At 46.4% G+C, this 24,938-nt stretch overlaps 5 protein-coding genes and 1 long non-coding RNA gene across 7 annotated transcripts; 3 read left to right on the forward strand and 3 right to left on the reverse strand.

Moving 5' to 3' along the window:
• Positions 1 to 2,455: 2,455 nt before the first annotated feature.
• Positions 2,456 to 3,022, forward strand: LOC136191424 (actin-fragmin kinase-like). Its single transcript, XM_065979747.1, has one exon. It carries the CDS (start codon positions 2,456 to 2,458, stop codon positions 3,020 to 3,022), a length of 567 nt encoding a protein of 188 aa, XP_065835819.1.
• Positions 3,023 to 3,180: 158 nt separating this feature from the next.
• LOC136190866 (uncharacterized) lies at positions 3,181 to 5,132 on the forward strand. Its single transcript, XM_065979151.1, has 7 exons — positions 3,181 to 3,210; positions 3,270 to 3,446; positions 3,499 to 3,620; positions 3,677 to 3,880; positions 3,939 to 3,995; positions 4,052 to 4,206; positions 4,262 to 5,132. Exons 1-7 carry the CDS (start codon positions 3,205 to 3,207, stop codon positions 5,080 to 5,082), a joined length of 1,542 nt encoding a protein of 513 aa, XP_065835223.1. The 5' UTR covers positions 3,181 to 3,204; the 3' UTR covers positions 5,083 to 5,132.
• Positions 5,133 to 5,237: 105 nt separating this feature from the next.
• Positions 5,238 to 7,177, forward strand: LOC136190867 (uncharacterized). 2 transcript variants are annotated; one of them, XR_010670638.1, is made up of 3 exons: positions 5,238 to 5,662; positions 5,732 to 6,425; positions 6,486 to 7,177. It is a non-coding gene; the product is annotated as an uncharacterized lncRNA (long non-coding RNA). The 2 variants fall into 2 exon arrangements; XR_010670637.1 differs by having other exon boundaries at positions 5,238 to 6,425.
• Positions 7,178 to 8,900: 1,723 nt separating this feature from the next.
• Positions 8,901 to 10,462, reverse strand: LOC136191076 (kelch-like protein 17). Its single transcript, XM_065979375.1, has 2 exons — positions 9,077 to 10,462; positions 8,901 to 9,015 (listed from the first exon to the last, which is right to left on the reverse strand). The coding sequence occupies exon 1, from the start codon at positions 10,360 to 10,362 to the stop codon at positions 9,112 to 9,114; it is 1,251 nt and encodes a 416-aa protein (XP_065835447.1). The 5' UTR covers positions 10,363 to 10,462; the 3' UTR covers positions 8,901 to 9,015; positions 9,077 to 9,111.
• A 2,773-nt stretch (positions 10,463 to 13,235) lies between these two features.
• On the reverse strand, positions 13,236 to 15,545 carry LOC136191193 (ATP-dependent RNA helicase DDX19B-like). Its single transcript, XM_065979501.1, has 8 exons — positions 15,297 to 15,545; positions 15,091 to 15,250; positions 14,935 to 15,030; positions 14,764 to 14,866; positions 14,595 to 14,709; positions 14,364 to 14,541; positions 14,068 to 14,305; positions 13,236 to 13,916 (listed from the first exon to the last, which is right to left on the reverse strand). Exons 1-8 carry the CDS (start codon positions 15,514 to 15,516, stop codon positions 13,572 to 13,574), a joined length of 1,455 nt encoding a protein of 484 aa, XP_065835573.1. The 5' UTR covers positions 15,517 to 15,545; the 3' UTR covers positions 13,236 to 13,571.
• A 2,773-nt stretch (positions 15,546 to 18,318) lies between these two features.
• LOC136190822 (serine-rich adhesin for platelets-like) lies at positions 18,319 to 24,934 on the reverse strand. The gene has a single exon (XM_065979096.1). The coding sequence runs from the start codon at positions 24,814 to 24,816 to the stop codon at positions 20,911 to 20,913; it is 3,906 nt and encodes a 1,301-aa protein (XP_065835168.1). The 5' UTR covers positions 24,817 to 24,934; the 3' UTR covers positions 18,319 to 20,910.
• Positions 24,935 to 24,938: the final 4 nt, after the last annotated feature.

Below are 24,938 nucleotides of genomic sequence, written 5' to 3' on the forward strand. Positions count from 1 at the left end.
AACATATTGCTATGCAGTCACCTTTAATTAAAAAATTAATTAAATAACAGAATTGCATCTATCGGTTATGGAGTTCTTTCTGCCGGCTGCATAAGTGATCATGCGCATAGTGTGTCCAAACCACAATGAATTTGTTGTCGCTGTACGTCTCAGAAAGGCATGCACTGCACTGGTCTTTTATACCGGTGATCTGTTATGCCGGCGGTAAAAAAGATCACCGGCATAAAAGATCAGCGTGAGAGCGTACTCGCTGAATCTATTTAGGCTCGAGAATCGTCTTCACGAACGAAATTGCTCGAGACCGAATCGAAGACGGAGAGGGACCGCGGCATATGGTGACGTCATTCATACGTACCTCTACGTCACGATGACGCAGTGATCTATTATACCGGTGATCTATTATACTGGTTCGACAGACGGGCATTGAATGCGACTCTTAGTTGACTCGTCTTTTTGTCAGGACGCTTTCGTCCGTCCAACGTTCATGCTTAGAATGAATATTATAAGGAGACGCAACGTCTTGTGAAAGACTGACCATAAGAAACGAGTAAGGACATTAACAGGGACCGTGAAAGCATACATACGCTCACGAATTTGCCTTCTTTGTCTTTCCGCTCGTACACAACTTTTGGGTGCTTTCCTATTATATATGCTCATGAATGCTTGCCTCAGTTCATAAGGCTGAATATCAACTGCAATGACTACCATACCATTATCGCTCACGAACATTTGGTTAGTTAGAAGATGACATCTCTGCCCACCGCAGTCAATAATTTTGGCACCCAACGTCATCTCGCATCCTATTGTTCGGTCTTCAGCACAGGTGCAGTATGATGTGTCACGAAGTATAGTTTGAAATAAGCTTGTTTTCCTGAACAACTCTCATCCAAAACAATAATCAGTATTTCGGAGAAAAAATAAGCTTTGATTGAAGATAATCCTTCCACTTGGGGAAAAGTTACAGGATTACCGGAGCAATCAAGGTACTTTAGTTAATTTTCTAACAGATGAAGGCAAACGTGTGAGTAGGCAATGTCCTACATACAGACTTCTAAGAGAACCCAAACTAAATAACAATTCTTTTTTAGACCGCATGCAATGCTGCATTTTGAGTTTCTTTAGGCTCTCTAGCTTTCGAAAAATGTCTCTGGGAAGACTTTTTATTTCTTGGTTTAAACTTAAATCAAACTTCTTCAGTGCAGTTACGTTGCTCAAACTAACTGAAAGCTGTTGCATGCCGCATTTCCAAAAGTTGCGTTCTTCCAAATTCTGTAGTCTTGTCCCAATACTCTCAGGAAGACACTTAGCCAGTTCACTTTCTGAAAAAGAATGCAAAATTCATGCCAAAGACGAGGCAATTAAGATTTTAATTGGAAAACGAGCGTCACTTACTTCAATTCAGGGAAAGGCACAGAGCCTTTGATCTTGCGTGCGCGAACCTCCAATATGACACGATCCCGTTCCTTCTATCCAAATTTGATTATCTGAATAAGGTTTGATTTCAATAAAAACCCAAAAAAAGACCTGAAGTGTTGTTCTTGTTCAGGAAGGTGCGCCGATGTTGCACTTGGCAACTCGTAATGATTATCAGCGCATGGCTGCGTTATTGATTTTGCGCGGAGTTGATTTAGACGAGGTTTGGTTTTTCTTGTTTATGTGTACGTATCTTGTGACGTCCTCTCTTTGTAGCTAGGGGGGCTGTACTCGATTTCTCATTGCGATCAAATATGGGTTGAATAACATCATCGATTTATTGATTTCGAAGAAGTGCACTATCTTTGCAAAAACACTTGACGGGCATCGGCTCTCGATCTCGCAATCATGGGAGGACGCATTGACTTGTTTCGACGCTTTGCTGTTGCAGGAATCACCATCGATTATACCTCACACAAGTTTATATAGTGCAGATAAAAAGGAATTTTATTTTTTTGAAAGGAAGCTTGAGATTTTCTAAATTACATAGTTGCAGGCGGAATGTTTGAAAGAGGTAGGTTAATTAACTATCAAGTAACGATTATTCTCACTAAAACCATTATGTGTTTTAGGTGGAGGCTCCTCGGCATGTTCTACGAGAAAAACTTGACGTAGTGGTAGTACGACGTACGCCGGAGCCGGAAATCAAAGCGTGATGATCTGTGTCAGTGAGACAATTTGTCAAGGACCTTGGGACCTGAAACCAACGTAACAATCTTAAAACAAACAAAAGCGTTTTCTATAGATTATACTTAGATGGCTGCGTCTGTCGATGGAGGAGGTAGTGGAAACATCTCCAGAGAGTTCGCCTACAAGTAGAGCGCAGGCTGACTTTTCAGTCAGTGCTTGTGCAGAAAGCACATGCATTGTAAAGTGAAGCAGACAGTGTATTTTAAGGAAAAGTTTTTAGAGTAAGATCTATTTGAAAGCGTCGGATCACGTGGCTCGGTGTACTCCCGGCTTGGGTCAGAGCGAGTGAGTAATGTCCAAGGTTCTACGCGATCTGTTCTCGAGGACACCTCTAACGCCGACGCCGCGACGTTCTCATGAAAGCGCGTTGGTCGACGGTCATCTCTTTCTTTTCGGTGGCTCCAGTCACTCGACTTTCTTTCCTCGCCATGAAATCTGGTCGATGAATGTTTGCGTGGCGACGTCGAAGCGAAAATGGATTCGTCATTTGACTCAAAGCCGAGAGATTCCTCCACCTTGTCGAGGAGCACAGTGCGTCGAAATCGACAAAATGCTCTACTCTTACGGAGGAGAGAAGAAAGACGGCGATCTTCTGGGAGATGTTTATCGTCTCGATCTAAAAGAAATGGTGTGGATTAAAGTAGCCACGCCCGTCGAGAAAAAGAGACCGATTTCTCGCGAATCATGTTGCTTGTCCGTTGTCGGCTCGAGATTTATTATGTTTGGCGGATGGACGTACAAAATGCCTTGCGATGAATTCCAATCTGGAGCGTCTCAAAGCGAAGGCAAGTGGAATAATGAGATTTATGAATTCGTATTTGAAGAGAAGAGGCAGAAAGGCGAGTCTTCTTATTTTTGAACTAATATTACTTGATTTAATTAATGCTCCTCATAGGAATGTGGTTAGATTTGGAATTGAGCGGGAGGCGACCTATGCCACTTGTCTGCGCTGCTATGGCGACAATTGACCAGCACCGTGCTTTTCTTCATGGGACTGATGACACATACAAGGAAAGTCATTCGTTTGTTCTCGACTTGCAGATGAAGGTAAATTGACTCATATGTATCTATTGTCCTTTGCTGAGTGTTGCTCATTGACGCGTTAGGGCTGGATAACTATTAATTTTAATACGACGCCATCACCGAGATGGGGTCATTCTCTTTGCAAAGTGTTTATGAAAGCATTTGAAGGAGAATCTATCTTTCTTCTCATCGGTGGCCGCAACGTTTCTGCTTCTGAATCTTTGTACGTTTTGGCGATCAATGATCAAAACGTTTATCAAGTGTGTTTCATACAGTATTTCTATCATTTCATTTATCTAGTGACTTCTTTAGATTAACGTCGGTGAAAAATTTGCTGGCGTTTACTTTGCAACATCTCACTGTCTTCAGAACAAAGGCGATACTACAGAAGTTCTTGTCTATTCTGAGGGCTTAAGATATCTCCCTCTTGCAAGGTATTTTCTTTCTTCTTTGCTTCTAACTTTTGTTTATTTGGTGTCTGTGATTAAAGTGTCGACGCTTTCATAAAAAGTGAACAGGAATTGTGCTTGTTAATGCCGGTGAATGCTGCCGAACGTCATTTGGTAAAAGAAGCAACAGCAGATTCGTCTGATATTGGGCGTCATGAAATGGAAAAGATGAAGGACGAGTTGCATCGTCTTCGACACCGATGCACTGAGTTAGAGAAAGAATTGCAGGTCGTCAAAGCTGCAAGGTAAAGATTGTTTTCATTTAGCTTAGATACTTCTTCTGCTCAACTGCGTGCTTTTTAGAGAAGATCTTGCTTCAGTTCAACTCGCTGCAGTTCGAAAAGAAATTTTGGTTGAGAGGTATTCACTGCAACAGGTCTTCTTTCTACGTATATAGTTAGGTATCTTACTTTTAGAGAAGAAAAAGCAGTCGCACTAAGGCGCTGTCAAACTCTTGAAGCATCTCGAGACGAAATCAAGAAACGCCTTGACGAATTTGTTGAAGTTCTCACCATCACCTCGGATGAAATTTGTGTGACCAAACAAAATCTCGGATCCGGAGCGTTTGCAGGTGGCTGGCCGTTTTTAAAGAAATAATCATGTTGTATCGAGTGGTTATCGGTTAGGAGTTAGCGTTGGTTACTGGCGCGGAAAAACAGTAGCTGTCAAGAAGTTCTATGAAGTCATCACAAATCGCCGCAACTTGGTATTGTTCCGACGCGAAGTCCTCGTGTGCAGTCGCCTTCATCATCCGAATATTATCACCGTATGCGGAGCGGTGATGGAAGAAGGGATTCCCTTTCAGATGGTCCTAGAGTTGCTTGAGGGATCCGTTACCGATGTCGTGGACGCCGCTCACGCATCCACCTACTTGACACTTTACGAGCAGCTGTCCCTTGCGATGGACATAACATCGGCCATTGCCTATCTTCATCAAACGCGTCCCATGCCCTACGTCCACGGCGACATCCGACCGTCAAATGTTCTTGTGACGAGAGATATGAAAGCGAAAGTGGGCGACTTGGGAGCGGCTCATATTATTCAGAGTTCTCTCTCCATCGGTCCGATGAGTCCCGACTATCTCGCTCCAGAGCGAATGCCACGTGGCGACGGAACGGCTGCTTCTAGTTCGTTGCCTAGCGACGTCTACAGTCTTGGCGTGACCTTGATTGAAATATTTACTGGGGTCTGTCCTATTCCCGACGAAAGGCAAACTCAAGTGGATGCCCTGTCAGGTCGTCCGAAGTTATTTCTGCTCTGTTCTTCTATGATTGAAGCACATTCAGATAATCGTCCCACGTCGCAGAATTCTTTTGACACCCTGAAAACCTTTGCAGAAAGCGATTTGTCAGCTTCAGAATTTGTTGCTGTGAAACGATTGGTGAATGGAGTTTTTGAGAGAAACACTCACAAAGTTGTTCTAAGTTATGGTGTCGACTATTCGTGACAGTTTTTACGTTCGTCATAATTGGAACTTTTAGTATCATTCTTTGTAACTTAGAGCCTTTTTCTGACTCTGATTCCAATTTCGGCAGTGACGTCATGCCCAGGAACACCTGTCGACGTCATCAAACGTGCGCAACCTCTGTGCGAAACCTTCGCAGGACCGTTCCCTACAAACCGTGTCTGTCAAATTTACAACAGCTTCAGCGTTAAGTAATACAGTTTTACAATTTTATTCTCTGCGTTCGTTATCATAGCCGGGCTCCAAAGCGTCATCGAGTCACATGACGAGGATTTCAGCCTTTTTCGGACGTCGCCAGACGTTTCGTCGTTGAAACACCGGCCGGCCTGTGTTTAACGTATGATCAGTATGCTTTGTGCTTGTTTTCAGAAAATCGGGGGCCCTTTCGAGGATCGTCGAATTTTCGAAACCCCTGTTGACCTAATCTTTTAGACGGGCATTGAATTCGACTCTTACTTGACTCGTCTCTTTGCGACGACGCTTTCGTCCGTCGAACGTTCATGCTTAGAATGAGTAAGACGCGTCTTGTGGATCGAAAGCGAGAAGACTGACTAAGAAACAAGTAAGGCCAGAAACAGGGACCGTGAAAGCATACATACACTCATGAACTGCCTTATTCGTCTTTGTCAAGCGGCACTTATCCAGTCAAGTGAACGGAATTAGCTAGAATGTCTACGATGAAATAAGAAAGTTTGCGACGTCAATCGACCTGCCTGAGAACCTCGTCGATACAAGATTATCGCGTCCTAGGCCTTTTTTGACCGGATTGTTGCTTAATCGTCGTTGTTTAGAAATTGAATAAGCCGTTCAATGAGTCACTCTGTCTTTTCTTTGACGTCGAGAAAGCCACGCATGGATCGATGCATTCAGTACCAGCTAGACAGAAAGTATTTCAGTGGAGCGCAGTCTGTTCTGTTTCTCCGACATGAACAGCTACTCGTATCAGTTTAGCTATAATTAAAAGATTTTGTTGTCTAGAATTTCATGGAATGAAAGGTTTTTTATACGTATTCTACTGCGGTTTTCTTCTGACAAAGCAACTCGTAGGTCTCAGCCAAGACGATCAATCTGAGATCGAACGTGCTGCGGTTAAGCCAGAGGTAATATCTTGTCAATCAAGTTCTCCATGAATAACGAGTCGATCAATCAAGTGTGCATACCAATTAAACTTCTGTTTTTCACTTGCCAGTTAGATCCTTGTGCCGATGATACGAAACCTGAAGCAGGTCAAGTGCGTCAGAAGCCTTTTTGTCGTTTAAAGTTGCCTCCTTCATCTTCTCTTCGACAAATTTGACATCAGAGAAAAGATCTTCGAAGAATTAAAGGTGACGCCACTCCTAGCACACTCTGATTTGAACATGAAGTATATGCGCGGTATTCTACAGTAGCGTCGCCGTTCTTCCACGGATTTTCATGGAACCAGGATCGGTATCACGATTCGAATCAGGTTCAGATTTAGAATCGTTCATGATTTTCTACGAGAGTGTACGGTGAGTTACGGTGAGTGGGCTTCCTTAAGACATCTCCCTGTACGAGCCTTCGTCTATACATGCAGTAGACTACAATTGTAGTTAATTATAGTCGTCGAACACATTATATTGATTAGCTGCGACTCCTTGATTGACTATGAATATGCCTACGCTTATTTATTGATAAGATGGCGCTCTGTCCACGTTCGGCGTTCTGAAAACGAGAGGAGGTATAGAAGCTTGCTTGCTTGTTTATCTATCTGATGCGCCCAACAGCCTATTCTAGCCATAGTCTCGCACATGAAGATCTTGACTTCGGCGCGTGCTCCGGCCGTCGCTGTCTTCAGAATCAGGATAAAAGGTATGTGTTTTAATCGATGTTTCTACGAAGCCGATTCTTATTTTTAGGGACTCGGGGTCCCGAGCACGACCCCGTTATTGAAAAACTACTCGCGCGGGGTCCCGGGCAAGACCCCGTCAAAAAAAACTGCCTCGAAGGGGTCCTGGGCAAGACCCGTCAAAACTGCCCGTGCACGAAAACGCGAGGTGAAACTCTGTGCATTTTTTTCAATTTATTAAATAAAACGAACGTCCCCTCCCCTTACAAAGCGCGAGCAGTTTTTGATGACGGGGTCTTACTCAGGACCCCGTTTGGAGCAGTTTTTGATAACGGGGTCTTGCTCAGGACCCCCAGCTCCTATGCAAAAGAAATAACGACGAGAAGCTTTACCATTCGCTGGCTTACCTTCTCATGATATATAAACTTCGTTGGCACAACGTTTTCACTTAATGGATATGGCCGAGGTAAGATTCGAGCTGAGCTATAGCGCGAATTAAACTGTGTGAGAGGACGTTTTATGATCGTCCCCAATTCGCCAGTAGAGGAAACGGTCTAATATACAACTACATAAAAATAGCTAGAGCGTTACCTAAACTTTCCAGGCGAAGACACGTCATCATGGGCGTGGAATTCTGCACGAGATGCATGCTTGCGCAGAGGCAAAGCCGACGTCTTGTTTGAATTGTTGACGAGTTGGACGACCCGTCTCCTCGCTCACTTTGGCATAAAAAAGCTCTAAAAAGCTCTAAAAAGTGTTCAATAGAGCATCATTTCAACTGCGAAGCAGAGAGTACCTGTCTCCAAGCGGACTCTGTTGTACTAATAGTGCGCATGTACATAAACGAATTGAACCAATACGTGTACTTCAATCCTAAAGAATCAAAGAACGTGTCATTACATCGTTGATTCGTAGCGGTTGCTCTTACCTATTCGTGTAACTCTGCTTTAGGATTTGATTTTGCTTTTCGTCAGTGTGTCAACAAAATCATATTTAGACCCCAAGAAAACTGTGTAGTGTCATTAATTAAAAGGTGGCTTTTCTTGGAAAAACGATGCTATACCTGACACATCTCCTCTGAAAGCACCTGGACCTCTGATCTCGGTAAATTAAAACTCGCCGAGAACAGAACAGCGCTGCTGGTTCAAATATGATTAACTAATTAATCCAATTTCCAAGGCCTTTCCTCCTTCGTCACTCTTCCCAAGGAGATCAATTAAAAGCTGCGCGCAACAACAGACTACCATCATGCAAAAGACAGAATAGCTTTAATAAAGTCGGCTCAGAGGAAGAACTAAAATAACAAAAAATTAGACAACGAGATTGCATCGAGTGACAGAAGCACACCTCCGTCTTTGTCTTCGTCTCGCCTGACTCTGTCCACGAAGGCGCAGCAGCGTCGTCCAGCCAGTAATAAAAGAAACCCCTACAAATTAAATCTATAAATATTTTATTAATTAGTGGCGGGCGTGTCTACAGTACTACTGTAGCAGCTATGGTTGATCAATGGAGCTGGCATCGATCCAAGAACGACCTTCTGTTTTGTCTTTCTGTCTGTAAGCAAGGACAATCGCTAAAGGAAATAGGCGGATGTAGAAAGGAACGCGAGCGGATGTCAAGCTTTTTCGAAAAGCGAGCGCTCTGCGTGGCTTGATGAAATAATTGTCGACGTGTCGGTAGTTCGAATACGATCTTCTGAGAGATAACGATGGTTGCGATGAGAAACGGATTGCGACCCCGGGGCCTCACCGGCCACGTGGCGCTGTCTTATCGTTCCGAGGATGCACGAGTGCGGAACGCGCTGCGAAAAGGAAAGGAAAGCTTGCGATGGAGATCAAGAATGAGAGGGATCCTTCCGATTAAGACTTGCACTTGCGCATTGCATGCGTTCAGCAAGTTAATCACCATAAGCATTATTGGCAAAAGTGCTTGGATGCACCCATAGATTGGTGCATCTATGCTGAGCGGAAAATTATAAAATAGTTTACCTAAATTTGCTTGTCATATATGCCTGTACTTGAATTTCCTGAAGAGCTCGGCATCAGCGACGTTATGAGGACAAAAAATATTATTACTGTAGTACTACTGCAGTGTGATAGCCTGGGAACCTACAAACAGTACGATCGATCACCCTTGCTACAACCCGTCATTCAAGCATGGAATCCTTACTTAGTAACGTGCTCAATGTCCACACATATACCGTACTAAACGCCAACGTTCAATACCAGGCTCCTGTCTACAACAGCGCACTCAACGGCGTTGCGAAAATTCGAAGAAAGCCAATCACTCTCCTTCCACTCTTTCACTCGTCCGTCGTCATCCTGAGACACTACCAACAATACCAGCTCGCCGTCCGTCAAGCTCCTACCCAGAAGAAACAGTCGTTTGCAATCTGAATCGGCAGCAAGTCCATAAGTGCGCTTTAGCCAAAACGAATGAGACCAGTCGTCATCAACGGAGGAACGCTCGCTGCGATCGTCGAAAAAGACCTGTAGACGTCCATTGGAAAAAATGTAGAGGCGGTCACCGATCGAGCCGTAGAAGATCGAAGACGAGTCAATAATCGACTTGACGTGATTCTCGGGACGAAAATCGAGCCAACGATTCTCCGACGGATCGTACGTCATATGCCCGAATTTCCCACTGGACATCTCGCGTCCAATCGCGAAAATCTTACCGGCAAGCGAAGACAAAATATAGCCGTTTTCAAGACGACGTTCGCCGCCGCCGGGAGACGCGACGGGCGTCCACGTTCCCGTCGTCGGATCGAACGCTTCGCACATCATTTCGTCGTGAGCGAGACTCATGCCGTAGATGCGATTAGCGCAACAAACTATTTCGTCTCGACTCCTCGGCGTCGACATGGACGCCACGTCGTCGATCCAACGCCGTCGTTCGGGATCGTATCGTTCGACGACGGCGAGACAAGTCGACTTGAAATCGTCTTCGCCATCAAAGTCAATGGTGCGACCGCCGAGAGCGTACGCCACGCCAAACGACGTCACGATTCGCGGTTCGCATCGTCGCACTTCTAGGGACGGAAACGACGTCCACGTGTCGTCGTAAGCATCGTACGTTTGAGCTCTGCTAACGAATTCGTATTTATCCGTGTCTTCGTTACATATCCGGCCTCCGCCGGCGACGAGAAGAACGCCTTCGCATCCCACTCGACGTTGGCATGACGACGATGACGACGACGAGTCTTCGTAGTCGAGATTCGAAAGAATGTTGAGGGACGACGTCTCGTTTGAATAATCAATTAGCGGTAGACGAATGACTTTTGTTGCGAGATTTTCGACGTGATGTCGACGAGACGTTTCGTCGTGTTTGATCCACTGGTGAAGAATGCCAACGACATCATTTTCGACTCGCACGCCAAGTTCGTCGTGACTCAAAAGCCGGGCCACGTGGTCGACGGAGAGAAGACGAAAGTCGTCGCTGTCCACTAATTTCATTATATTCACAGCGGAAATTCGATCGCAAAGTCGACGTAATGTCGAGTCGTCGTATTGATGAGCAAATATGGCGGAACTTAGACAATTTGACGTATTGACGTGACGTTTGATCCAGTCGCTGCACATCTGCAGAAGACGATCGAACTGTAGATAGTGAGCCCCTTCGTAAAGGCATTGGACGTCGTGGAGAGTCGCACCATAGATGGTCGCACGACATTCGATTTTTCCCTTGTAAGCGTACTCGATTAGATCCTTCAGAACGGCGTCTTCGATGTTACTAATGGTTATTTCGGGCTTTCGACTCTCTAGAAACTTTCCTTCGAACATCGCACGGAAGTAGGGGCTCGCGGAGGCGAGCATTATTCGGTGCGCTGGATATCGTTGGCCTTCTTTGCCGACGATGAGGACGTCGCATAGGTAATTTGACAGTCGAAAGGAGTCGTATTGCTCTCGTGCAAAGGATGAGTAGCTTTTCGCTTCGAATGAGATCGTTCTTCCATTTTCGTCGAAGCGACGTTCGGGGTTTGAGCGACTGTAGCCACCCGTATAATCGCGGTTCTCTTGCCGTGCGCGAGTCGACTTCTGCTTTTGTTTCGAGGCGGATTTCGACGTCGCCGTAGCGGCTTGCGAGATAGTCGTCGGTCCATTTGGTGAATGCCGGTGAGTGGGTTGCTGCCGAGCGAAAGATGAGTGGCGTACGTGCCCGTGCGAACGTAGTCGTTCCAGAACGTTTTGGGGACTACGGGCGTCGTCGCTTCGTCGATCGGAACGTCGATGGGAAGCAGCTAGCTAGAAAAACGAGGGAAAACTGCACGAGTAAGCCCGGCATGATAGAGATTGCGTACACTTCGCCTCAGACGTCACTAATGCTATGGATCCAATACGTGCAGATAAAAACAGTGCTAAATGGGCTCTATGTGACTGACTAGTGTTCGAACGAAATGAAGGGTGAAATTGATTTCGTCCTTTATCGCTGCTGTATTCCAAGAGCGAATTAATCGTGCTTGATCGGAACGTCTTTTTAGAGTGTCGGCTTTTTACGTGAATTTCCGTAGCCTAAGAAAAGACACTGACAGATGAAGCGCAGACTGATTGCCGATTCAATGCTACCTTTGACTCTTGACGTCCCCAAAGTGTCTGAACACTCTCTAGCTTCCTCGCGGCTAACACAAACTTCATGGTCTTCAAATGTACGTACATTTTCCTCTTGCTTCTTCGATAATAATCAAGAAGGTAGCCTTCTGGAAGTTCCGGCGAGATCAGGCAGTTTCCAAGGACCCTCACCTTGCTGCAATATGCACACGATGCACACCGAAGAGATCAGAACAAGTTACCCAGTTTTTAGGCGAGAGAAGTAGCCACATAGTTTTGAGGCGACAGAAACAAGCCGCACAGTTTTGAGGCGAGACCAAGGTGGGCAACTTTGACGTCTTCTTCGTTTCACAAGGCATCTACAAAGTTACACCAAGAAATACATACCATATTCAGGTCTGGTTTGCTTTTTCATTTCTAGATACCTGCTTGCGTAAAGACTGTCAATGCGATCAATTTCTATAAGCCAATCGTTGCAATAGACGGTGTCGCAACACCGGGACCATTTGACGTGAAAGACAACAGCGCCTTCGTTCATACAATCCAGAGCCAAAACATTGTTATTCGTAGAACCGAGGAAGACGACTCCCAAGTCCGCCTTGAGCGACGACACGATTCCCCGCCGACGCGTCGTCGCCAAAAGACGTCCCCGTCGCTTGCACGCAGAGCCACGACGTCGCCACTGCTCGTTCCAACTCATACATAATCTACGTCAACAACAAGCGGCGACGAAACAATCTCGCCCTCGTGAACGCGCCAAACTTTTCGTCCAGTCAACAACCGAACAGCGACGACGTCCCCGCCACTAGTACCGAAGAAACCGACGCTAGAATTAGCGTCAAGCTAGAGCTACGGACGAATCGACGGAGTCGATCGTGACCCGTCTCGTACGTAGCTTCGGCTGCCAACGCGTAGACAGCCCCGTCTTGAGCGCCAACGACGATATATCGTTTCTCGTCCTCGACGAAACGCGACGACGACCAAACGTCGGTGCCGATCGCTCGCGAGCAATTCACGGAACCGTCTTGTCGTCGCAGAGCAAAAATCGACGCCGACGAACCTTCGTCCATCGTGCCGACAAAGACGGCGTCGTCACTTACGGCGGCCGAAGACCAGATTTCCGCTCCGCCGAGATCGACGGAATATACGAGACTGCCGTCGGTGACGGAAAGAGCGTGGAAGCGACCGTCCAACGAACCCCAATAAAGAGTCCTGTCGTCGAGACGAGGCGACGCCGTGACTCCGTCGCCCGTTCAGAACTGACGACACACGTCGAACCGATCGAGATCGCTGGTCGTGCGAAAATTTCCACAAAACCGCACCGTCGACGGCACTCAAGGCGTACATGAAACCGTCATTGGAGCCAATAAAAACTATAGATTCACCGTCGGCAATAGCAACGTTTTGACTCCCTTCGTTATCTTCGACACGTTCCTTTCGGCTTGTCGGGGCGACAGCGAAGTCGCGCTTCGGCGTTGTCGCCGTCGCAGTCAATCGCGTGGATGAGAAGCAGGTCGACGTAGTCGATGCGAAGATCGGTTAGTGATTGAGCGAACGATTTCATGGTCGATTCGTAGCCCAAGTGACGTGACGAACCGAAACGGATTTTGAAAAAGGAACTTTCACAAGTCGCGTGAGGTAAACTGCTTCACTTTTTCGTACCTGTCCTGCTTTCGCACTCTTTCTTGTTGCTTGTTTGCTCGCTTGCTTCAGGAGAAAAAATAGGCTGTGATAGGGCTGAATCAGTAGAATAGAAATAGGAAAATTTTAGACAATCTACAGTATGCATACAGTATCAATAAAGAGTCTCTCACTGTGCTGTCCACGAATTAAAGATGACGACGGCAAGGTCAAGTTCCATGCAAAAAAACACTGCCTGTTATCAATATATAGTAAGCAACGCAAGCAACGGGGGGAGAAAACCCAACCATTTCGTAGATGTTATGTAGGCAAATCAGAATCATCGTTGCCAACAACAACTGGACGCAACTCTAGCGGATAAAACTTAAAACTCACGTTCTGGACGCCACTCTGCGACGCAATTACTCCTCGTTCAGCTTCTCCACCTCGTCGACGTCGTCGGTGCGCAGCTCCCTAATCTTCTTTCCGAAATGATCCTACATTTTTTTCAGGTGTGCGCTCGAACGCGTGCCGTCGACGAAATTGATCGCCAAGCCCGACTTGCCGAACCGGCCCGTTCGACCGATTCGATGCAGATAAGTTTCAAAGTCGGGCCGACAATAGATGTCCACCGGGATGTCAAAATTGACGACGACCGTCACCTGCTCGACGTCGATGCCGCGCGCGCAGACGTTCGTCGTGATGAGCAGCGTCTCTTTGCCATCGCGAAAACGACGGAGGATCGTCGCACGATCTTCGAGGGTCAACTCGCCGGTGAGAAGAGCGACGGCGTGCCCGTCCTTTTTCATTCTCTCGCACAAGGCGGAGGCCGACTTTCTAGTCTAGAATTAAAGAAAAACAAAAAAAACTGACGCATTCGCTTTCTATAGCCTATCTAAGGTACGCCGGAAGCAAAGGGAAGTCCATGTCTAGCTTCCAATGTGGGGACGCGTTATAGGTACGTAAACGATTTATCGGTCATTTTTTCCTTACGTAGCAGAAAACAATTGCCTGGCCTATCGTAACGACTCCGTAGATGTTAGACAAGGCCAAGAATTTTTCCTCTTCGCTCTGACAGACGGTATAATATTGCCGAATGTTGTCGAGCGTCTCGTCTTCTCTCTTTAGACGAATTATGATGGGGTCGGGTATGATTCTCTTTGCAAACGACATCACTTCGTCGCTGTACGTTGCCGAGAAAAGCATCATCTGGCAGTCAGGCTTCAACAGTCTGCGCGAGAGAGAAACCGTCTCGAATCTTAGAGAATTTTTTTGTTTCGGCTTTTTACTTTTGAATTCGAACAGAGTGATCTTGAAAATTTTGCACGTTGATAATGATGTCGGCTTCGTCTAGGACAAAAACTCGAATTCTCCTCGGATCCAGACACCGTCGCCTCGTCAGAAAATCGAGAACGGTTCCCGGCGTTCCGACAACTATTTGCTGGGCTATCGTCTGCCCCTTTTCAGCTAAAAACCAACCTATTGCTTAACAGTCAGTCAAGGAAGCGATGTTTATTTACGTTTATTTCCTCTGATTGCAAGCATAATCTTAATTTCAGGTATAAATCTGGCCATTTCGGAGATGACATCTCCAGTCTGCACAGCCAATTCGTAAGTGGGCGATAAGATCAGGACCTAAAAGAGGATCAAATTCCTACTAACAAGTCGCCTTCTCCATGAAACATTTACTTGAGGCCACTCATTCGTCTTGTCGACTCGATTAAGAAGCGCCAAAACAAATGCCGCTGTTTTGCCTGTGCCAGACTGAGATTGAGCGATCATATTACATGGACTGCACAGAAACGAAAAAAGAAAAAAAAAAGCTTTAGAAGGAAGAACGAGTCCGAGATAAGAACTCACGGATCGGCCATCAAGGCAGGTAGAGCCGTCTCCTGAATCTTCGACGGCGTATTGAATCCCATTCCGTAGATACCGTCGAGAAGTTCCCTCGAGGTCCTCGAAAAGAAAAAAAACGCCTTACACACGCCAACTGAGGAAAAAAACACCATTTATCACAGTCTAAGCTGTTCGAAGGATTTGACGCTGTAGAGAGGCGAATTGGGATCCTTCTGTTGGACTTCAACCGACACTTTCGCCTTCACCAATCCGTCGTGCAACACTTTATTCAAAAGAGACGCTTCGGCGGCAGTCGTCGGCTTGTCTAAGAATATATAGCCTGATGTCTTTGTTATTGTCCACTCTAGAGTTGGCAGTCCTTCGACCTCCTTCTTCTTCTCCCTCTGGGCCTGAATCGCCTTCGTCGCACCAATCGCCGGCGCTCGGTTGAGCCGACGGCGCCGCCTCTCCCGTCTGAGGCGCCGTTCTGGGAGCTCGGGACCCCGCCGCGCGTCGAAGGCGAATTGAGAGGAGTTTGTGACTTACACCGGCGGCAAGACTCTTTTCCTGATCGTCGTCTGCTTTGGACCAACCCGAAGAAGCCATTTTACTCGTGGCGCACGTGGTGAGGAAAAAACGAGAGGTGGAATCGGGTTAATATTTATGATGCAAACGTCATCCAAAGCGTGCGCTACAGGTAATTTTCCCTGAATTTAAAACTACGTGTATCTTTGCCATTCATCGTTCGACGCATCGCACGCACATATTCCGAGTCCTAATTTTGCCGCACAAGTAAAAAAGAATCGTCCAACGAGCGGTCAAAATTACAGTACAGAGTAATCAATACCAATGCATCCGGCATGAAGAAAGTCCGGTATACTGTAATTTCTGATCGCTCGTTCGATGTATCGTTCGACGATCTTTTCACTTGTGCGGGACTCGGAACGGTGCGCGCAATGCATTAGAAGCTCCATGGCAAAGGTTCGTGTACTTGTGTGACGCTCGGATTAGTCCGTACGCACGCTTGGATGACGTGAGGATCATAAATGTTAACCCGATTCCATCTCGCGATAAAACGCGATTCAAAAAACACGCCCCTTCTTTTTTGGAACAAAAGATACATGCATTTATAATATAAGCAGATGCATCCCTAAGAAACAAAGATTAGGGGCCAAGTTCTCTAATATAGGCAGATGCATCCCTCAGAATCAAAGATAAGGGGCCCATGCAGCTCGCTTTTCGCTAGTCTCTCGCCTTGCTCGTCGATTGTTCTTTGAGCCGTTTTGAGACGAAGTCTCAGTCTGAGAAATAGAACAATAATATTTATTATAATTACTTGAATTCTTATCTGCTTTGAGTAGAGCGTTCTCGTGAAAAAGATCGTTAATGCCGCCTTCTCCGTCAATTCGCAGTGTTCTCTTCAGATACACTGAAGATTAGCGGCCCGCTAAGCTAAAGCCTAAAGCCGTTAAGGCCGCTAAGCTTTAAGCTGAAGGCCGCTAACCTTCTCCTCTAACCTTAAACCTTGATTCCGGCACCTACTGCTGACTGAAAGCGTGGGTTTTCGGCGCTCAAAAGAATCAAAACCCCACTGCTGCAGAATCGGCTAAGTTCAGTAGTAACCAACAATTTACTTATGTTAGCAATAGGAGGTCCCGAAAGCAAAGAGTTTGATTTTTCCTTGGCCGTGGTTGGGGACGTGCGAAGAATCGTAGAATTAACGTATTAGCATAGTTTTTCAAAATTTTTTTTAGCAAATAATGATGAAATATACTTTTACTAGAAACAACGCCTTATCCCAGAATAACCACGCACCCAAAATTTTCGCGGCTGCTAACCTTTCTTTTCACTCTGGGGAGAACTCTGAATTCGCTTTCCCTGATAACGAAAAATCCAAAATTAATTAATAATCTAGACTCGTGTGTATTTTGACCTGTCTGAACTCATCGAGTTCAATCGTGAGTCTCTGTATCTCCTTTCTCAATTGACAAAACACCTGCGACGATTTATCCTGATTCAAGACAACCTAAATTTAAAAAATAAATAAATAATCTGAACTACTAATTTTTAATTTAATTGCACCCCTACCTTGTTCCTAATATTTCGCGCTTGATTAGCGTAATTAAAGTGTTCAAGGTCTCTATGAAATCGCGATCACATGGACAAATACAGGCGATCATGCGAGTGCGACTGTTTCCTCCCACAGAGTCTTGTAGGAGACGAGTCAACTTGGAGTCTCTGTAGGGACATAGGACGCCTTCCGGGTTTCATCTCCAAACGCCCTTATCTACTTCCGAGTATGAAGTCAACGCGAACAGAAAGTAATTACATTCAACAAAGCAAGCTGAAAAAAATATTAATCATTTAATTATTTTGTATCTGGGTTCTTACTAAGCCACAGTTGATTGGTGTCCCTTCCTTGGCTCTGTCTCCCGTCGCCCCCGTTCTCTTGAGTCGTTCCGAACCCGCCAGTCGACGAAGTAAAATTTCGACGTCAGGTTCTTGAGATCGTCGTCCGCTTCCGGGACATCATCATTATCACATTCAAGTTTTCCGTGAACCAAATATAAGTGTGCACACTTCAAACAATACATTTCCGACCACAGGATATACGCGGTCTGCTTCTCTTCGGCAAAAGAAACAGCGATGAGTACCTCGGATCAGCTTCTTAGGCGAGGAGAGAACGTAACATACAAAAATTTCGTTTACCGAATACAAACTGTCGGCCACATGAAAGACCATAATCGGTAAGTAAGTACTACTGGAAGGTTTAGCATAGCCATTATTGTCTCCTAGATGGTATTGTTTCGATTGGTCTAACGATGAAGATGCAGTCCTACATATGTATGTATAGAAGGTAATAATTAATGAGGCTATTTTGGAAGGCGATTGCCTTCCGTTTGATGTTTCAAGCCTGACTGAAGTATCGGCCTTAAGTGTTGATTGTGCCGCAGCACGAAATCTTTCACTAGCAAGTATGGACGCATAACACGAGTTCAAATAGGTCGAATGCAGAGGGACGGTCATTATCGCGATCTGACGGTGAACAACCCACTCTCAACGTCACGTAAATTGACGTAATACATTGTGCCGTCCGTCAGAGTGAGTCCAGTTATCTCTCCAGTCGCTGCATGACGACACAAAGTGCAGGTAAAGAGAAGTAGCGACTTCTAACCGTGAACGTAGTGTGACCACGAATTGTAGACTCTACAATTCGTGGTGTGACTAGATGTTGGGCTGACGAAACCACAAGGACGAATGAATCTTTACGTAACGCACTCTAAAACAATATCGGACAATGTTCTAGTTATGACATCATCGAGAACGCATACTTCCGTAACCTCTCGAACTATCAGAAGGCGCCAATTCTAGCGTTTGATGTTGCTTAGTAACGCGCTTTCAACAACATTGACGTGCGCAGTTTGAGAAAGACAAGACAGATTTGCACACAGACACTCACTCAAACGGAACAAAAAGAGATATCGCCTAAATAACTAGAGTGTGAGGGAGTGAGAGCGAGTGAGCGACTGTTACGAGAGATTGTCCCTACGCACCGAACGACACGCAACCAGATGGAAGATCACCACCTCGTTTGAATATCTGCACACCATCCGACACGGCGTTGCTCTTACCTCCTGCTTCATTTTGAGCTCGAATTGTCACGAACACCAAACTGCCGCTTTCTCCAGGGTCTACGTCCATGCTCATCGTCTGATTGAGCCCAATCCACGTGAACGGTATGACGTCGTCCGAACCGATGCTTTTCCCGATGCCCCATTCGTAAAATGCAATACCCGACTCTCTGTCGTAGAAATCGAACCACGACGATACAATGGGCTCGTCGGAGTATTGACAGTCGTAATCGAACTCTCTGCCTTCAATCACATGTCCAGCTACAGGCGATGTCATGTCCACGGTCACGCCATCCGACGTAGATACGGACGACAAACCAGCTCCGTTCGTTCCATACACTGAACAATAGTAGATGCGTTTGTCTTCCAGGATTAAGTTGGAGAATTGCCATTCCGCAGAATTGATGCTTTCGGTCTTTACGTGCACGTCGCATAAACCAGCTGACGATCCCAAGCAAACGCTGTACTCCGTCACACCGCTCTCGGCGTCAATGAAACTGTCCCAGCTACAGTCGACGAATGATGTCTCGCTCTGATACATCTTGTCTTGCTTTCCCTTTCCATCGTACACGTTTCCACTAACGGGAGATGTCGTGTCGATTAGAATTCCGTCCGAAGATATAACTGTGCGATATCCAGCTGCGTTGTAACACGAGACAGTCGAATAGTAAGTCATTCCCGGTGACATCGTACAGTGAGTGCACGATCCCTCGGTGCTGAGTCCGACTGATTGAGGACGCATGAGTTGACTTCCTCCCGGTGCCGTGCCGACGTACCAAAGACAGTCGACGATCTTTGTTTCGTTATCAGTCATTCTGCCCCACGAGGCGGAATAGCCTTCGATAGACAGTTGGAAATCTAAATCGTAATTTTCCACGCCGTCGTAGATATACGATGCGACCGGTGCCGTCGTGTCGTGCATAACCCAAGCCGATCGACGGTACGTGTCCAGCTTGGCTTTGTTTCTGGCTCGAACGATGACTTGATATTCAATTTGCGTTGTCAAGTTGAGCGATGCTGAGAACGACGTAACTTGCCCAACGTCTTCGTTGAAGACGGAGTCTCCTTTTTGGTTGATCAAAGTCAAATGATACGATGCGATGCCGCTTTCGTCGTCATGGAAATCCGTCAAGAATCCAGCAACTGCTGTCATTCCACTCTCTACTCCAGTAATACTGAACGAAACACTTCCACCCGATGGCGGTGTTCCGTCTACGGTAAATCCATCAGATTTCGGCGTAGAGAACTTTTCGGAGTAACACGTCAAAATAGTCAAGTATGACGATCCGTGAGTCCACGTGTCTACACTGACGGAGATGGTTCCTGCCCCGTTTGAGGCGACGTCTCTTTCCCATACGCTCTCCAAAGACGTTTGTAGTGCAATGGAAACTGTACACCGATCTACAGCGCTTTCCGGATCATAGAATCCATTCCATGACGCCGTGAATGTTGCATTGATTGCTTAAAAATCTTCGTCCACAACGTCGCCAGATACAGGCGGAGTTAGATCAATAAGTACAGGTGACGACTGAACGTCGATGTACGTCGCGAAATTGTCCAACGAAGCGTGAATACTGACGTGGTAGTACGACCCCTGTATCATGACGCAGTCACTACACGTAGCGTTTCTCTCCGTCCCAACAGCTGTGTAACGAAGTATCTGAGCGCCACCTGGAACAGATCCTATGCTGTAACGATACTCGTAGCCGAGTTCCGATGATCTGGCGTTCATCTCATTCTTCCAATCCCAAGACACTCCAATAGACGTTTCGCTATAGTTAACTGTAACGTCGCAACAGTCGCCTTCACTCAGAACATTACTAGGCGACGGAAAGGTGAACACCTCTGCTGTTGCAGCTGAAAAGAGTCCAACAAGATTGATTGCTCGTGCTGAAACCGACATTGAGCTTTCATAAAGATTGTGGGCGGATATAAAGGTATAGAATGATCCCATTTGCGGCTGCACGAATACAGTGTCTGACGAATTCGATGTTGACGGTAAAAGAATGATCTCCATGGACTCAATCGCCGATTGAGGATCTTGATAATCTTTCCATTCCATAGTAAACGACGAGTCGTCGAATTCCACCAGTGAAATAGATCCGGACTTAGGTGGAGATGCGTCGATACTTCGACGTGCCGATGATGCCGTCAAATCGGCCATGTTGCTGCAGTTCACGTATACATTCACCTTATCTGTCATGGCATATCCACTAATATCAAAGTCGACTGTCTGTTGTTCGAATCCCACCAATTGGTGTTCAATGGACCATCCTGTTTGAGCCATTGCTATCATTGAACACCCGGGAGGACCGCTATCTGGATCGCTGGCTCCACTCCAACGTGCTCTTAGAATGTCGTTTGAAATTCATGTCAGAGATGTTATAGAACCTGAATCTGGATCTGTCAAGTCGACGACAAACCCGTCTGACGATGCTACGCTTTTCAGTCCAGCTCCATTCGTAGCTTCGACTGTGATGATGTATTTGCTTCCGGGAATAAATGAGCACGAGTCACACTCGGCGCTTGTGCTCACAGTCACGTCACTAGCAGCAAGAACCTGGCACCCGTCCACGTTCGTTCCGATTGACCATCTGTAGCTGACTATAGAGCTTTCATCGTCAGTGAAACCAGTCCAGCGCGAACCGATGCCTCTAGCGCTATACCACCAGTCGATATCAGCGCCAGAGATTCCGTCGAATACAATACCTGCTCGAGGTGGAGATAGGTCAATTACGAGTCCTTCTGAAGACGCTACGGATGACAGTCCTGCACGATTGAATGCTCTCACCGTTACAACGTAAGTAGTGTTCGCTGTTAGATTTAGTCCTGTATGTACAGCAAACGTATTTAGTTTGACGTTGGTGAAAGGAAGCGTATCTTGAGGACTGTGGCTGCTAATTGACAACCAATAACTGTCAATAGAGCTCTCTGTATCCGTGAATGTATCCCACGTAGCTTCGATTGACGTCAGTGATGTCTGGAAACGAATAGTACGAACGTCCCCAGGTGTTGGTGGAGTCGTATCGATAGTAACGCCATTTGATGACGCGGTGGTTTCTAATCCATTTGTGTTGTTGCAGCGGACGATCCCATAGTACTTGATTCCATTCCGCAGCTGAACATTAGTGAAACGATATCGAGTTACACCTTTTCCCACATTTACAAAGTCGCGAATATCGGCGCTATCATTGCTCGTACCAATGCCCACCGAACACTGACCCAATCCGCTCTCGTCGTCTTCAAACTCGTCCCAGTTCAAAGAATATGTGGTCGTTTGTGTTTGGAAATCGACATCTGTCGTTCCGTCTCCATCTCGGACAATCCCAGCGATCGGTGGACTGTCGTCAAATAGAAGACCGTCTGAGCAGATCTTTGATAACAGCCCAGCTCGATTGCGAGCTACAACAGACGAATAGTACGTTAGTCCCGATACGAACGTGATCATGAAATTTGACGCCGTCGTTCGCGTGCCGACGTTCGTGAATACTTGCGATTGAGTACCGCATTTCGTAGTACCGACTGACCACTTGTAGTACCAGATGGGACTTTCGGCGTCGGTGAAATTCTCCCATGAAGCGATGATTCCAAATGGACTACGAGGCCAAGTAAAAGAGATGGTCATCTCTGACGTTACAGGCGCCGTTATGTCCACAGTCACTCCGTCAGAGACGTCGGCAATTTGCAAACCTGCTCCATTGTAGCAGATAACGGACACGAAGTATTTCTGTCCATTTTCGAGAGGAAGATCTGCCTCAAATGTAACATTTGAACCGACCGCCGTATACACCTGAACATCGGTTGCACTTGGCGATGTACCAATCGCCCATTCGAAATAGTCTACTGAGCTTTGCAAGTCTCTGAATCCGTACCAATGCGCTATGATTTTGCTATCGTCTGCTTGGTACATCATTCCCGGTTGAACGGCGCCGTGAATGACAACGCCTGTTTTGGGAGAAGTGGTATCAATCAAAATTCCGTCGGAGTTCACACACGTGCGTAGACGAGCTCCATTCGTGGTACAGACTAATGCGTAGTACACATTGTTCTGTTCCAGTCTCAGGTTGCTGAACGAATGCGACGTAGAAACGTTAGATATCGTTGTCGGTGGCACAATGTCATTGTCTCCTGGTGACGAACCCAGACCAACATGGAGAAGAGCGATACCAGATTCAGGATCTGTTACTTGCGACCACGTAAATGACACGGTCTCGCTTGACGACTGATAGTCAATATCTGTTGATGGATTATTTCCGTCTCTCACTACAACGTTTCTCGGCGACGTTGTATCGATCAGGACGCCGTTTGATCTACTCGCTACTTTGAGTCCAGCTCCATTGACGCCTTGTACTGTTACACAATACTGAACATTGTGATCGAGTGATTGATTGGAGAAGACCTCGTTAACTAGTCCGACGGGCTCAAACTCGCTCAATATATAGAATCCAGTACAGTCTTGGTCGTAATTCCACTCGTAGAATTCGATGCCACTCTCAGAATCGGTAAAATGATCCCACCGAAATTTCAAAGCAGTATTAGACGGAGAATACTCAATGTCCGTTGTAAGGCCACACGGATCGGGACACAAGTCGTAGACTGCTCCCGACGTAGGAACGCTTGTATCTACTGCGATTCCATCCGATATCGATGTCGTCGATAGACCAGCGCGACTAGTACAGCGTACGGCTGCGAAGTACGTCGTCGACATTGACAAGGCTATCGTATACGTATAGCTTGTACTTGTCGTCAAAATAGACTGTTCTGGAACAATGTCTCCCAGTTGCAATTCATTCCTCGTCGATCCCAGTGACCAGAAACACGATGCAAGACCACTGGCGGATGGAAAGACTTTCCACTTGCTTTTCACGCCTGTTTGCTGAACTTGAAAATCTCTGTCTTCGTCTTCATCGTTTACATTATCTTCGTACCGAATATCAGCTATCTCTGTCGCGACGGGAGGATACGGATCGATGAATACTCCGTCCGATGTAACGTCCGTGTAGAATCCGGCTTTGTCAAAACAACGTACGGTTACACTGTACACGGTCTCTGCTGCCAAATCTAACAGTTTAGTGGTCATTCGGCTGAGAGCAACATTGCCGAACGGAAGTACGATTACATCCGGCGATGTTCTACGAACTGCCAATTGGCAATAGTCCAATCCACTCTGTTCGTCTCGAAACCCGAACCACCTCGCACTGATTGACGTGTTCACGTGTTGGTAGTCAATATCTGTAATGAGACCGTCATACACTGTTCCGCCTAGAGGCGCATCATAGTCGGCGATCACTGCATTCGAGTCGACGGAACTTGCCAATAGAGCTTCGTTCTCGATTGACAAACTGAGTGTATACGAGTAGCCTGATTGGAAATTTCCGTTGAGAAGGATTCGATCTGAAGGTGAAAACGTAATATCGATGAGACAGTCGTTGAAATCGGCGCAACTGTACGTTTGGTAACCAGCCGTGTTGCACGCTGTATCGGCCGAATTCTGTACATTGGTAGAACACATTGTCCAGCTCATTTGACGTATGTCGCTCTCGGGATCATTACAACCTTTCAGCGTGGCTGCAAAGCGACGACTCGGTGATGTGAAATAGTCGCGCTGAGTTTGATCGGTCGTACTGTTAACAATCGTCACTGCTCCTGCTACTGGTGCCGTTGTGTCTACGGTGACGCCGTCCGACGATCTGATGGTGAACAATCCAGCGCGATTATACACTCTCAACGTCACGTAATACGTTGTGCCGTGAGTCAGAGTGAGTCCAGTTATCTCTCCAGTCGCTGACGACACAAAGTCCTCGATATTTGTGCTACCGGCGCTTGTGCCCACGGCGATTCTATAGCTGTCTGTATCGATTCCACTTTCGGGATCCTCAATGGTATTTGGGTCCCAATGAATTGAAACTGCGTTAATTCCAATTTGATAGTCGATATCTGTCACTTGATTTGGACCAGGACGACTTCCATCGACCCCGATTACTGGAGCGGTGACATCAACGAAGATCTCGTCGGACTTTTTCGCAGTTTCTGCGTCTCTCACGTTTTTGGCTGTAGCGTCGACTCTGTACGTGCCTCCGTTTGTTAGTGTGAATTGGTTCGTAACCGTTACGTCGTGTATTGTTTCACTGGCGATTTCTATCTGGCCCGTTGACGAATACACTACCGCATCACTGTTGGCTCTGTCGACTAATTGCCAGTCGATTCTGACGTTGCCGCACGGAACTTTGAAGCCTTCAAACCTCATCTTCATTTCTCGATTATTCGGCAGCATCAGATACGACTTTCCATCTGTGCCTTGTACAAGAGACAATAACTGTGATGATGACGTAGACTCAAAAACGGATATGACGGCGTTCGTTGGATCAACATCTGTCGTTGGTTTCTTTGTGCGCA

The sequence above is a fragment of the Oscarella lobularis genome, chromosome 9 (assembly GCF_947507565.1).
Source record: "Oscarella lobularis chromosome 9, ooOscLobu1.1, whole genome shotgun sequence".
Classification (NCBI taxonomy): Eukaryota; Metazoa; Porifera; class Homoscleromorpha; order Homosclerophorida; family Oscarellidae; genus Oscarella; species Oscarella lobularis.